At 31.1% G+C, this 15,397-nt stretch overlaps 4 protein-coding genes across 4 annotated transcripts; 3 read left to right on the forward strand and 1 right to left on the reverse strand.

Moving 5' to 3' along the window:
* Window positions 1-1,825: 1,825 nt before the first annotated feature.
* Window positions 1,826-2,932, forward strand: TVAGG3_0061250 (uncharacterized protein; the record flags this gene model as incomplete). Its single annotated transcript, XM_001320992.1, has 1 exon — window positions 1,826-2,932. One exon carries the CDS (start codon window positions 1,826-1,828, stop codon window positions 2,930-2,932), a length of 1,107 nt encoding a protein of 368 aa, XP_001321027.1.
* A 585-nt stretch (window positions 2,933-3,517) lies between these two features.
* TVAGG3_0061260 (ferredoxin family) lies at window positions 3,518-3,836 on the forward strand (the record flags this gene model as incomplete). The annotated part of the gene is made up of 1 exon (XM_001320993.2): window positions 3,530-3,832. The coding sequence occupies one exon, from the start codon at window positions 3,530-3,532 to the stop codon at window positions 3,830-3,832; it is 303 nt and encodes a 100-aa protein (XP_001321028.1).
* Window positions 3,837-4,046: 210 nt separating this feature from the next.
* On the forward strand, window positions 4,047-5,269 carry TVAGG3_0061270 (DNAJ protein ERDJ3A family; the record flags this gene model as incomplete). Its single annotated transcript, XM_001320994.1, has 1 exon — window positions 4,105-4,767. The coding sequence occupies one exon, from the start codon at window positions 4,105-4,107 to the stop codon at window positions 4,765-4,767; it is 663 nt and encodes a 220-aa protein (XP_001321029.1).
* A 5,526-nt stretch (window positions 5,270-10,795) lies between these two features.
* TVAGG3_0061280 (phosphorelay sensor kinase protein) lies at window positions 10,796-15,233 on the reverse strand (the record flags this gene model as incomplete). Its single annotated transcript, XM_001320995.1, has 1 exon — window positions 10,887-15,146. The coding sequence occupies one exon, from the start codon at window positions 15,144-15,146 to the stop codon at window positions 10,887-10,889; it is 4,260 nt and encodes a 1,419-aa protein (XP_001321030.1).
* Between the last annotated feature and the right edge of the window lie 164 nt (window positions 15,234-15,397).

Here is a 15,397-nt window from a genome sequence, read left to right on the forward strand (position 1 = left end):
TTAGCTAGAAACTGATGAGATGTTTTCACAAATCAGATTTTTAATCTCTATAATGCATAATTCACTCAATATCTCAATTTTGATATTGCGAGATATTTTTGCTATCGGTTTCGCAATTTTGACACAATAGCAAGAGGGTTCTATAAGCATTATTATCAACGTAGAATCTGAATATCATATCAGAAAATGTCGCAAATCTGACATTTACCCGACCAAATAGCAAAAATAATTGAATACTTTTCGCAAAAACTTTAAAAATCGATAAAAATATGAAATATAGATATTAAAGAGACTTTTTATATAATATTCATAAAGATTTTCCAAAAATATGATACCGCAAAATTAAAAAAGTGACGTCTTGAGTGGAGTCAAAGGTCGAAATTGCTAGCTAAATGTTTTTTTAGCGAAATTGCGTATTGTACGTTTTTTTCGCAAAACGAAACCCTTAATCAGATTTCAGCGAATTTTACATTGATGTTAGCTGTGGTTTGAGTTTTGAAAAATTTTCAAAAAAATTCTAATACCCAGATTTTCCTTACTTTTACCACTCCCCATGTAATTTCTGGGGAAAACGATAATTCATTTTTTTATGGATGAATAGATCGTTTTCCTAGAAAGGACCTCATATCTCTGGCTAAAAAGAGTGTCAGATCCTAAATAGATTATTGATCTAGTGTACAAATCCAATAAAAAGCCTATTTTTTTGGCTTTTTTGGTGCTCATTTTTTCGAAGATCTACATGAATATGGGGAAACCATCGGATTTTTTTGGTTAACCCACATCTTCATGTAGTCTGGACTATCTTTCCTCGAAGGACCTCTTTACGGGTGTAAAAACTCATAAAGTTCTCAAAAGATTCATTCTCGATCTCCATGCTGAAAGAATTTACAATAAAAAAGAGATCTACGCATCAAACTACAGCCATAAATGAACTGAACCCCTAAAGCTCAGCTCTTAGTTTATCAAAAACGTCGAAATCCTTCTCATTGCAATCAAATTTTCTCAATAACTCATAAGAAAAATCGAATTTTGATTAAGCCGATGTTATAGGTATCACAAATACTACAAACTTGAGCAATATCGAAATTGCCAGCAAAAGTTTGAAATTGCATTGCTCATATTTGTTTTGTAAACTAAAAATCTGCTTATATTATTCATTAATTTTTTATATATTATTCATATACTTTAATAAAAACAATACTATTTCACCTTAAAAATGAATTTCATAAGTCAATATTATTTTTTTGAAAATGTATCAATTTTCGATTAAAACAACATGAGAATAAAATTTACGCAAAATTATTTTAAAAAATGGTTTTAAAAATTTACAATTGATGAAGAATAAGATTGCAAGAAGTTTTGAAGTTTAATTTTAAGAAAAAAAATTCGGATATTATTCATGGATCTAAGTAATCTGATATTTAAGTATCGGCACTATGCATAAAACATATATTTATAGTTTTTTTGGAGTTTTATGATTTTAAATATATTCAAATTTGGCAATCCAATAGATTTTTAAAAAATAGGTAAATAAAAATAGATTACATATGCAGCAGATTTAGAACATGAAACAAATCTTATAGTGACCCAAAAAAAAATTCATGATCCAAAAAAGAAAAATATTGGCTAAATGGGAATCAAACCTGGGCATAATGAATCATTATGTCAGATGTTTCCACTACACTACACCAGCAGTTCGAAAAATACCCTTGGTGGTTCTATTTAATAGCTACTCCCAACGATAGGCGGTGTCCCCAGCTTTAGAGAGGTGGTAAAAGTAAGGAAAATCTGGGTAGTCAAAAATTTTATAAAGTCATTTTTGACAATGAAAGATTTTAGCACTGATCTTAGTTTAGAAGACCTTAAGGCTTTCATGGGCAGTCACGATGCCAGAATAGCTTTCAGGAATAGCGACCCAAAGCTTTTAGCTTTCTTTTCTAATGAAATTGTTATTCAAAAATTGATTCAAATTGTCTTCACAGAGGAAAATTCATCAATATCAGATTTCAAAGATGCACTTTCATTAAGGTGCACTCCTTTCTTCAAAATCATCATTAAGAGTGAAACTTTCAGCCAATTCTTTTATCGTGCAATTAAAGTTGTTTCCATGTCTCCAGAAACATGCACAGTGGACAGATTAAATAAGATTAGAGGTGTTTTACCACGAATTTTAGCTTTCCTCAGAAATACAGAGTTACAGAATTCTACTTTCTATCAATATGCTTTGGAAATGTTTGATATACTCGTTCACAATTTCAACTCAACCAATTTATATTTCTTATATGATTTTCTTAATTCTGGTATTCCAAGCTTTACCTTGACAGAGGAAGACTTCGAAAGTATCATCTTCAAGGATCAAAAGATTAACTCTGCCGCAATTCCATTACTTTCTCTCTTAAATTCCGGAATCAAATTACAATTCAATTTTTCAAACTACATTCACGATCATTTTATCTCATTCCTTCTTTATGCACTTTTAAGAGACACTCCTTTGTTTGATTCCATGAAGATTTTAGAAATTCTCTCAGCAGAAATCGAAAATTCCAGAAAAGATAAAGTAGTTAAGGGTATTGTTTGCCAGTTTTATGATAATGCTCATCCATACATCAAGTCCCAAATCATCAAGAGATTCCATATCCTTCCAATAGATTTTGTTAAGGTTCTTTTTGACCCAGAAACAAATAATCACGTTGCAAAATCTATTTTAGACCTTATGATTTCAAAGAATGTCCTTAGACAGAATGTTGCTGACTTTGTTAATGACAAGACTCTCCAAGACTTCCCAGAAACATTCCCATTCATTGTCACAATTTTCGAAAAATTACCAGACCTCAGACCAATGAAATTCAATGAATATCTTCAACAATACAATGGAAGAGTCATTGTTCCAGAGCAGAAAAGACCAACACCAACACCATTTCGCTTCAATTGAATTTTGGTCAAAAATTTTAGTTTGAATAGTTTACATTTTATGGAAAATTTTGATGAAGATTGAAATATGAGTTCTTTATGGAAAATTTTGTGCCCTCACCATTTCTAGCCTGAGAAAAGGACTCATATTTATGGTATAGATAGAATATATCATAAGAAGCTTAACTTGAGACTTAGGAGAAAAACTGTGCAAATTTCACAGATAATTGAATGTAATTGTAATTTGATTCACTTGAAAATAGACTTGGACTCTATCTTTTTGTTGTGATGGCTCATCGAAATTTCAATATATAGATATAAATAAAGAATACTTTTAAAAACACTTTTATTATTTACGATTTTCGATCTTAAGAAGTAGAATATTCTCATATAAATAGCCATTTGCACAATTTGGCACTATATTTTTGGAGATAGAGCCCAATACATTTGAATCTTAATACTTTTCTAATAATTGAGTATAATGTATATATACTGGAGTCGTGTAGATGATACTTATCTTATTTATTCGGAAATCTTTTGTAGAGAAACTTTGTATTTATCAAAGATTGATTTCTTCATAAAAAATTGTCACTTTTAGCGATCAAGTATAATAAATTGAATGCTTTCCTTGTGTCAAACAAGATTTGCTTCATTGACAGCAATCAAAGGTGGTCAATCAAAGACTATCAATTTCGAGGAAGGAACTAATTTGTTCGAACTTCTCGTAGACAATGGAATGATGTCAAAGGACCAGACATGCCAAGGAAATATTGGCTGCGGCAAATGCACGATTGGAATAAAGAAGGGAAAGCTCCCACCACCAATCGAAGAAGAGGATGATATTCTTCCAAAGGATGGAAAACGCCTTGCTTGCGCAATTACACTTACAAAAGCCCAAGATGGCATTGAAATAGAAGTTTAAAGAGTAAATAAATATATGGAAAAGCTTACATTTTTAATTGAGTCAGTTAATTATATACTGAAATTACATTTTTGCTTTAACATTTTGAGTACACAGTCAACACGTGCTAATTACCCATGAGAATGGGTATGGATTCCTACATGAAAATCTGGATTTATTGACAAAATTATGATTAAAATACGAAAAATCTTTTATTTTAAGTGTGTGTAATCATATGCTTCTATTTTCACTGTTCATAAATTTCATTTTGCTCAAATAAAAAGTGACAATAAATGCTTCCTCTCCTCATTTTTCAGTCAAATTCATTAATCTATGAGCTTAATGAAGCATATTATAAAGCCTTTATCACAGAAGGCAAGAAAACAATGCCTTGGTTTATAATGTATTTCACAAAAGATTGCCCAAATTGTGATAAAGTTTCTGCCGAATTCGAAAAAGCTCAGGAACATTTAGATGGATTCATATCGTTTGCATACGCAGATTGCAATAAAAACCCTACAGCTGTAAGAACTATGAATATCAGAGCTGTACCTATATTTATGCTAATTACATCTGAAACACATTATAAATTTGAAGGACCATATACTACAACGGCAATGATCTCCTTCATTACTGAAAAATTAAGTGCAAATATCGATGAAATTGATGAAACATGGACTGGCAGAAAAGATCCAATGGTTCTTCTATTCCATCGCTCATTCAAAGCTCCTATGCTACTTACAGCCGCTTCTTCAGCATTTCATAAATATAATATCACATTCGCGATGACACGCGACAGCGACGTTATTAATGCATTCGGAAAACCATCTCTACCATCTTATTACTTCTACAAGGACGGCGTAGGAACAAGATACAAAGGAGATAAAGAAATTCAACCATTTATCAAGGCAATTTCCAAGCACTTCGGATATAGTATTGAGTACAATGAGCTTTAGGGCTCATTATTTTTGTTTTTTTCTTTTGAATAAAAAATTTCATTTTATAAATCTTGAATTTAAACATGAAAACTAAACATTTAAATATACTTTTAGACATTATATTATGAATACTAAGGTGGCTGTTTAATGGATGATAATCTAAAAAATATCATTAAAAAAAACCAAGGATTATCCATTGGCTAAAAGACTTAATGTGGCAGTTTCTGGTTGATAAACCCAAAATCTGGGAAAGGTTCTTGGGGAAAAAATCTTGTAAAAAATCGGGCCTCCGGCCATGAACAACACAAAGTTAAAGTGATACAATATGTAATATGCCCTATATTATTTTCCATTTTTCTTTCTTTTCCTCCTTTTCCCTTTAATCTTTTCTGATTTTTATTTTATTTGTTGATTTCTTCATGATATTTTGAAAATTTTTTTTTCAGAAGTGTATCAACTCTAACCATCATATCTAAGCTAAACTTGTTTCAACTATTAATGTTCATCCATAGAGCACCTTAATAATGCAGTTGTACATATAAAGTACTCACAAAATCTAGATTGAGAGGCGGTCAATGACTTTTGAGGGGAAATTAACGCATGGAATTTAATATTATTTAGGTTGATATTCTTCCTTATTATTTCAGAAAAAAATCTTAAAAATTTCAATATGAAAATTGAAAGCAATTCAAAAAAATTGCTAACATGTAAATTTTAATATCCTATGCATAATTTCATATTTTGAACATTTTTTATTTTTGTTTAAAACTTAAAATTTTGCGAATTTAATATAATTTATAAAATATAATACGTATATATATTTAAAATACACTAAATTTAATTGTTAATTGACGTTTTTGGGAATGAATTTTATCAAAACATGCCTGAATCCGAAAATTTGAAAGAACGAATTACACAATCATATATGTAGAATTCAAAATACAAACTTAAAGATTGTATACGTTTAAAATTATTCAGATTGTGTTTGATTTCCACTCATTCTGTTTCTTTTGAACTCTAACACTAACATTTCATGATGATTACATGATCCATTTATACATGGTTGAATTGTTCCAGATTCTACCAGAAAATCAATCCAAATTTCTCAATGCATTCATGTTGATTGGACAAAATTTAAAATTTATCAGCCTGTTTCCAGAGAAACTCATATATTCCCTAATGAAATGTAATTTTTGCTACATTTATTTCAATCAAATTTCAAAAAATTGACTGCAGAGCTTGAAAAGGTGATGAATCATGTTGTTATTAGATGTACATATTAGATTTACTATTTCCAAAAAAATGCTCAAATTTGAATAGTTTTTAGAAAATTTGGAATTACACTCCTTACATTATATATAATTAAATGTTTAAATTTTATTTATTTTTCCCTTTTAATTTTATAACATGCTCTATCAAAACTAACCTCTCAATTGAAGGCCACAAAATCTAAGTAGTGAGGGTACACAAATTTTGTATGGAGTACGGTTCAATTTTTGAGAGCCTCACTACTTAGATTTTGTGACTACCTTATATTGCCTCATAATTTTCTGGATCTTTAGATCAAATTTCCATTAATACTTCAATATCTACCTGTTTATATATTGAATAATGCATATATATATATAGATAGAAAAGGATAAGTTTTAACTTTGATCATCGATATTTGATATTTCGTGAAAATAATATCCCTCAAAGTCTGATTATAATAATATATTTTCTCAAAATAGCATCCTATGTAGATAAATATTGTTTATTATTTAGAATTTGGAATTATAAAAATTTATTTATTCATAAAAACATTTCCAACAAGTTAAAAATACTATATTAGCAATGTTTGGCATTGTTTTGTCAGCTTATATCGGCGCGCAGCTTCGCTGACAATTAAGGCTCCACGTTCAGAAATTGAGAGGGTCGTAATCCTCCTTTTTTTAATGGCCCATGACTCCGTGAATACCCAAAGCCAAGGGGTCGGAGTATGACCAAATGAAACTGTAGCTTCAACAGCACAAAAAAGGGTTTTTCGTCGAAAACCTTGGTAAATTACCTCCAAGATCTAATAAATTTCGAAAAATCGAAAGTTGATCTTATTTGCTTTACTTACCCATAAGCTCTTAAACTGCACCATTGTTTTTCCTTATTTGCAATATTTATTTCATTCTCGATAAATAACTTCTACAAATCATATATACACATTAAGATATATTTTATTGCACATAAAGAGTAAAATTCTGAAACTATACAGAATTCTTTTGAAGATTTTGTGCATATTTCAAATCATCTATAATAATTAGAGTTTGTTTCATTTTATTCTATACCAATCAATTCAAAATATTAGACGCATTGATTGCCTTATTGTAATTTATTATTGCTTATAGTTTTTGTCATAATTTTAACAAATATCATATGTAATATCAATAATTTCTTATTCTCGATCATATTTTTCTAGTACATATACAGGAATATGCTGAAGTCCTACGTTTGAGGTCAAGATTGAGAGTTATTGATATTAATCTCTTTTGAAACTAAACATTTTGAAACAATAATCAAAAATTATTTACTTTTATTTGATTTTATAGCAATCTTCATTAGATAATAAAATATTAGCCAACCTTGGGGTTTGGGCGCTATCAAATACTTGAAAATTAATTTTGGAGTCCATAAGTGCATAGTATAATGGTTAGAATTCCCTATAATAAACCTTGTTTTGAAGTTCATTTGCCGAACATAAAACTTTTTTTCGAAATCGAAATTATTTCAAAAAAAATATATCTTATTTTTTGCTTTTTAAGATAGTCATTATACACAAAATATTAGTAAACTATTTTTATTTGAATTACTAAAACTTTCAATTTTTTTATTCTCTGATATTGACTCTCATATGATATATTATCCAATATATATGATTTTCTGCTGTTATTAGTTATATTACAATGAATGCTAAATCATCAAGCAAAGCTAACTCAATAAATATAGTGAATTTCAATTTTCACTACGATAGATACTTCCATATGAACTATTAAAACTTTACCATGCTTTTACCCCGCATAATATAAAAATATATCCTTTTATACCAATTGTAAAATTTGAAATATCGAATTTGATAAATTTATCGACAGTATGAAATATTTGATGTTTCATAAATTTTAAATTAGAATGATTGTAACATACAATGAGTTCGAAATTTTATCCCGAATCTTGCTTGATGATTTAGCATTCATTGTAATATAACTAATAACAGCAGAAAATCATATATATTGGATAATATATCATATGAGAGTCAATATCAGAGAATAAAAAAATTGAAAGTTTTAGTAATTCAAATAAAAATAGTTTACTAATATTTTGTGTATAATGACTATCTTAAAAAGCAAAAAATAAGATATATTTTTTTTGAAATAATTTCGATTTCGAAAAAAAGTTTTATGTTCGGCAAATGAACTTCAAAACAAGGTTTATTATAGGGAATTCTAACCATTATACTATGCACTTATGGACTCCAAAATTAATTTTCAAGTATTTGATCACGCTCCAACCCCAAGAGCCGTTGTTTTGTGAATATGAAGAAACAGTGCAGACCACTATTATTTTCTATCTGTAAACTCACATGATTTATATACAAAAGTTCGTAATTTTTGAATATATTAGTATTTAGAGAATATATTGCTTTTACTAATAAAAAATCAATAAAATACAATATTCATATATATTAAAATATTATCCATTTCATATCGACCCTTGATTGAAGATAATCGAAATCAAGAAATTTTCTAGTTCATTCAAATCAAAAACTGAACCCATCATTACAATTTTGATATTATACAGATAATATTTTAATATTTATAAAAGCCAAATTCCAGTTTTTTTAGGAAATTGGCAATCTACTTTTCAGATTTGGGAAACTTTTGTTTCTCTGGAATCCTTGTCTTATAAGGGATATTTCAATTTTTTATGCGCGTGGATGGGTTTTGAGATTTTGTATCTTTCATAAAAATGAAAAAGAATGTGATAATTAGTTTCTCCTAATATTGCGATTAGTCATGCTGCAATCAGAATTTAAAAATTTTTCTCACTGATGTAAATATGTCAATTTTTTCCAAAATTGATTTTGGACGAAAAAAACAAAGTTTTTTCAAATTAGGTATTTATTCAATTTGAGTGCTACCAATAGATCCCTCTCCTCATATAGATGATGGATCATGTGTCTGTTCATTCCAAAAGCAAACATATGTGGCTACAAATGCACTTTTAGGTGCAATCTTAATTGAATGCCCTCTCAAAATTGAATGCATGAACGTAGAGCCTTAAATCACTTCGAAATGCTGGACTGCTTGTCTTAATTAGCTAAGTACTTTCTCTATATCAAGTTTGAGCATAAACTGACTTAAATTTAGGAATATGACTGATATTTAGATGTATGTTTTGCCAAACCCTATCGTCATGATCGGAACGATTCTTTATATTTGGAAAAAATGACAATTCCGATGCAGATTTTGTACATTGATCAAGTTGGACAATTTTTTAAGGTATGAATGGAATGAATTTTATGCAAGAGATCTTTCCAATACGCCTTACGAAAACAAAACTACGAAACTTTCTCGGCTTGACCAAAATTATTACGTGAGTCAGTGCCTCTTTTCCAAAAATATTAACTCAGGTGCCATTAATTTTACGACTAAACAAGATACAACGAAACTATTAGTTGACGAAACCCAATTTTTAAATTGTAGTAACTCCAATAACGGAGGAAGTTTATACTTCTCGCGTGAAGGCGAGTGTGTTCAAGATCGAATAATAAGTGACTCATCAAAAGTAACATCAAATTATTATGGAGTTTATTGTTATTCAGATGTTTCAGATAAAGAATCATTCCAAAACAAAATTATTTCATCTTCAATCACTAAAAGTGGAGAAAATAACTTAGGATATAATAATATTTACCTAAAAAATGGAAAAATTAATTTCACCAATTCAAATATTTCTCATTCAAAATGCTTTGGATGTAGTGTTTCTTGTTTTTATAGTTATTTATCTGATTCAAAAGTTTTATTTTCTATATTTTATGATAATAAAGATAATACTCCAAGTAGTTCTGCCCCTGTTTTCCTTTATGATTCACCATCATCAACTATTCTATTCGAAGCAACAAATTTCCAAAATATTACTGATTATTTTTTAGTTTATGCATATAAATCTCCAACAAATATAACAAAATGTTGTTTCTCAAATAACAAAATTTCTCAATATTATTTCTATGGATGGTATGCCAAAATTACAGTTAATAGATGTTTCATTGATGTAGATCCAAGTAAAAGCGGAACAGTTGAAATAACTAACAAAATCCAATATTTATCTAATATTGATGTTTGTGAAATATCCTATGAATTTAACAAAGAATATTTTGAATATATTGACAAAGCTCGAAAATATATTAAAATTTCAAACATATCTACAAATTTCATAAACTTCACATTAAACACATAATTTTTTTTCCATAAATGATTTCATTTTTCCATTCATGGAATTAATCAAGTTTGATGCCAAGTTGAATACTTTTTCACCGCTTCTCTCATCTTTGAAATTTGTACAGTTTTTCTCCTAAGTCTCAAGTTAAGCTTCTGATGATCTATTCTATCTATCCCCTAAATATAAGTCCTTTTCTCGGTCTAGAAATGGTGACATCACCCTTAATTTAGCAATTTATGAGCGTTTTCAGAAAAATGCCCATAAATTCGCAATTCTGATTTCAAAGGCGAATCGCAAAAATTTTGGGGCGTAAGATAAATTTATCGTCAAAAAATAAAAATCATAAACACATGAAATATAATCTAAATTTTTAATTTTTAACTCTCGAAAAAATAATCGTATGCCCCAAAATTTTCGATTAAAATTTGCATCAGAATTTTTTTTAACATTACACTTAAAAAATTGAATATATGACAATGAAATCTCAAATATAGAGCATCCCTAGTAGATGGTCCACCATGGTCACCTCAGATTCTTATTGGACTGAACAAATCATTTGCTTTAATGTGTTTTATAAAGAATTTTAATATTTTTTAAAATAATTTTTATTAATAAATAAAAAACATCATAAAATAATAAATAATAAATAATAAATAAAAATAAATATTTTGTTAATGTGATGAGAATCGCTTGATCAATGCTGAGATCTGCTGCATTCGAACTGGTTTAGCAAGGTATGCGTCCATACCAGCATCCATGCAAACTTGTTCATCACCTTCAACTGCTGATGCAGTCAATGCAACAATAGGAACATTTCGGTATTCTTTCCCGGATGATCGGATTCGTCGTGTAGCTTCTAATCCATCTAAAACGGGCATCTGACAATCCATGAAAACAATATCGAATTCATCATTATCCAATGCTGTCAATGCTTCGGAGCCATTATCTGCAATCTTAAATGAACATTGCAAGTTCTGAAGAATCTTCTTCATAACAAACTGGTTAGCTTTGTTGTCTTCAACAACTAAGATACGCAATGGACTAGTTTGTTCAATTTGTGCGGTAACAAAACTTGTTTCAATGCCTTTCCGCAGATCATCAAGGAATTTCCGAACGTGATGGAACATGACTGGACGTGGAATTGAATTACGGAAAACACATGTCTCGCCGGGATCACTGATAGCACAAACTGTGACTTTACCAATACGTGCAGCGGCATCTTTGATTTGTTTCATTGGACGAGATGTCTCCAAGAAATATGCAATTGTTGTTTCCGTGATTTTGTCTGCAAAATTATCTGGATCGTCCAAAATAATGTAATCGTATTTGAGTAAATCAAACCATTCTTTCAACATTTTAATGGTGTCTTCATCTTCTGAATATACTAAGACACTCTTACGATCTTTATGTGTTGGAGCATATGGATACATAACAGATTCCATTGGAATAGTAACGGTGAATGTGGAACCACAACCAACTTCGGATTCCAATGTGACATCGCCGCCCAAAAACTTAGAGATCTCTTGAACTAAACTCAAGCCTAATCCTGTACCACCAAAGAAACGAGCAACACAATCATCGGCTTGTGCAAATCGTTCGAAAATAACTGCACGTTGATCTTTAGAAATGCCAATGCCAGTGTCAGCAACACTCAATGTGAAAACTTCGTCGTCGAATGATAATTTGACATCAATTCGACCTTGTTTTGTGAATTTGATTGCGTTACTCAACAAATTATTAAGAATCTTAAGAATAAGTTGTGGATCCGATCGAACTAAACTTGGGAATGGTGTTTTAACATACAATGACAATTTAACGTTGTTTTCTTTAGCACTTGCGTAATTAGCAAGAATTGTTGGTGAAATCAACTGCCAGATATCAACATTTGACATTTCAACTTCGGTTTCGCCTTGTTCGATCTTGGACAAATGTAATGTGTCATCTAATAACTTCATCAACTGGAATGATGATGATCGAATAGAATCAACAAGAAGACGTTGTTCTGATGTAAGTTCTTGAAGTGAAAGAACATCTAACATGCCGAAAATGCCGTTCATAGGAGTACGAATTTCGTGCGACATGTTTGCAAGGAACAATGTCTTCTGTTTATTTGCTTCCTCGGCACGAGCACGTTCTGTTTCAAGACGGTTGTATGCATTACGAAGTTCGGTGACATCGATGCAGACACCAACAACTTGACGTAATGATGTATCTCCTTTACCTCGAACTGAAACCCAAACAAACTCGTTGTTCTCGATTTCGATTGGGAAATCAATCTCAATAGTTGTTCCTGTGTCAAGTGATTTCTCGATTTCAGTAGCAATAGTTTGTCGATAATCATCTGGAACTTGTTGTTTGATGAATGTCCAGTTCATTTCGATACCCGAAACAACACCCGGAACAAATCCTTTCATCTTTTCTGCAGGTTCGTTGTTATCGCGGAATGTCCAAAGTGATAATTTACCACTAGAAAGCAAAAGATCTCGCAATTGACGTGTCTCTCGAAGTTTGAACTCGACTTCGCGCTGTTTGTTTGTATTCATAGCCAAACAATGCAATGTGTTACCTGAAAGTGCAAATGCTAATCGGTGCCATTCGTAGTCACCACCTGCACGCATGATACGAAGTTCGCAATTGAACTGTGTAATATGACGTTGAAGGAGATCGTTGTAACCGCGTGTGAATGTGTCGCGATCATCTTGATGGATACATGTAGACAATGATGGGAATTTAGTATCATGGCTAAGACCAATGACATCCCAGATTGTTGGCTGCATGAAAATAGATGAAACTTTCTCTGTTTGTGTGTCGACAATCCAAAAGACAACAGATGATGTAGCTGAAGGGAATGGCAAATCATCCGGCTGACTAGATGCAATGTCTGGGAAGTTGTCCGTGCAAACTAAGAAACCAATGCCTTCATGTGATGATGTAATGAATGAATGATTTCCAATTCGTAAAGAAACACGTTCACCTAAGATGATTTTACTAAGTTTACTTTGTTCAACTGAGTCTAAATATGGACAAAGATCAATTTCTTCGTTGTTACTATTATTATTATTTGTTGTTGATTCAACTTTACCTTCTCCATGAATGAATGACAAGAAATCGTGGCCAATGATGTAAACATGGTTGTCGTGGATCCTGAATTTGTAGATGTTACTATTAGAGAAATCGCGTTCAATAGATTTGAATGAACTAAGCATTTCATGTTCTTGTCGCTTTTCTTGTGTCATCTTCTCAATAAAGATAGTAACAACGTAATCTTCTTGAACGGTATCATATGTAGATGCAGCCGAAAGAATGTACCATTCCTCGGGATGACCTTCTTTGTAGATACGTCGAACAAGTTGTTGTTGTGACATGTCTTCTTTGACAAGTTCGTGAAAACAATCAATGATATGTGGGTATTGATGATGATCAAGGTGTTCCAGAAGGTCTTTCATGTATGTGAACTTCTGGAAGTCTGTGTTGCTGTGTGAAAGGATGATGTCCTTGTTTAATAAGAATTCGACGTAGTGAAGGTTCTCGTTTTGAAGGATTGTTGTGAAGAAGTTGTTAAACGTTCGAAGTTGTTTCGCGGAGAAGTTACTTTGTGCAATATAGATAGTACAAACTGCAAAGAATGGAAATGCGTAGTCATCGTAAACATCGATTGGATGTGTTTCTGGAATTTCGATAACAAATGAATATGTGAATGAAAAACCTTTCTGTTTGCATACAAAGATACGTGTGTCTGGTGAAATAGCACCATGGATGTATGTAAAGTCGTGGTCTTTCATTTTGTCAATGTATTTGTACAAATCATTTGGATCAACATCCAATGCATCGTATGATTTAAGATTAATGATCACACTTGCATCATTGAAGATAGTAATACGTTTAGCTTTGAATCGTGTGAAGCATTTTTCAACGTATGATTTCATATCAATAATTCCATCGGTTGATTCTTTCATTTTAAGCATAAGTTCGTAGTACATTGATAATACTAAGCAAACTAGCTGTCCGTATGGTTGGAATGGTGAAAATGCGGCGGCGGGAAGGTCTGCTTTGCAACGAACGTTGTTATCAAGAGTAAATGAGACATGGATAGGACGGTAGTCTCTGTATGATGAAAATGTGACCTTTGGAGGTTTGAGTAATCCATGTGTTGGTGATGAAAATTTACAAACAAACTCTGTTTTCGTTTCATCGTCAAATGTTTCTGTCCACAATGCGGTAACAACGAGTTTATTGACTGGGAATGATCCGATATGGATGAAATGGTGGTTAATCTCTTGACGATTAATTTTGATGATTTGTGTAACGACATTGTTTGATTTTCTTGCACGGTAGTTAGATTCCTTGATGCAAGATCTCGTAAAGTCGTCCAATGTGTTGAAATCTCCGCCAAAAACGATTTTATCTTCTGAATCAAAAACCCAGAATTTTGCGTTTTGGTCTGTAATGGGAATTCTTTTACGTCTGAGAAGAAGTGCGCTGATTATTAACAAAATTGTGATGGCAATGCCGATTTGCGGAGTGCGAGAAATTTTGCAAACATTTGAGAGTTCAGAGTTAGAAAGATTTGAGTATATGTAGAATTTAAATGATGAATCTTCTAAAAATGCTAGCGAAGTTCCTTTCAAAGGAATTAAAGTATAATTTTCGAAAACTTTTTCTTCGTTCGAAATTATATAAGTTGAAGGTGCTAAAAATGTGTTAATGGATGAGAATTTATCCCTTAATAGAAGAGCTAAGGATGATGATAGAAAAAGCCCATGATCAAAAGATATAGCATCATTTCTAAGAGAATTATGCTGGTAAAGATAATATTTTGGATATCTTGCAGTATGTGAACATTTGTAATCCATACTTAATGGAATATCATACGCCAATGGCTGTTCGCAAAATATTATTGAGCTGATTGAAGAATAATTGGAAAATTGCATTGGACTATTTTCTCCGAAGCAGCTTTTTATTGCTGAATCTGGTATGGATCCAATAATTCTGCTGCTACAGAAGGAAAATAGTAAAATTATCATTCTTCGAATGACAAAAAACGATAGAAAAATGAGTGTAAATAATTCATTTCAGTTTAGCAGTAAGTTCATGTTTATTGTTACACTTCGATTTTTGTGTTTTCTCAATATTTGCGTTCAATTCGAACTGTCTGATGACGGAACTGAAGAGATTACTTCAT

This window comes from Trichomonas vaginalis, chromosome IV, assembly GCF_026262505.1.
Source record: "Trichomonas vaginalis G3 chromosome IV, whole genome shotgun sequence".
Taxonomy (NCBI): Eukaryota; Parabasalia; order Trichomonadida; family Trichomonadidae; genus Trichomonas; species Trichomonas vaginalis.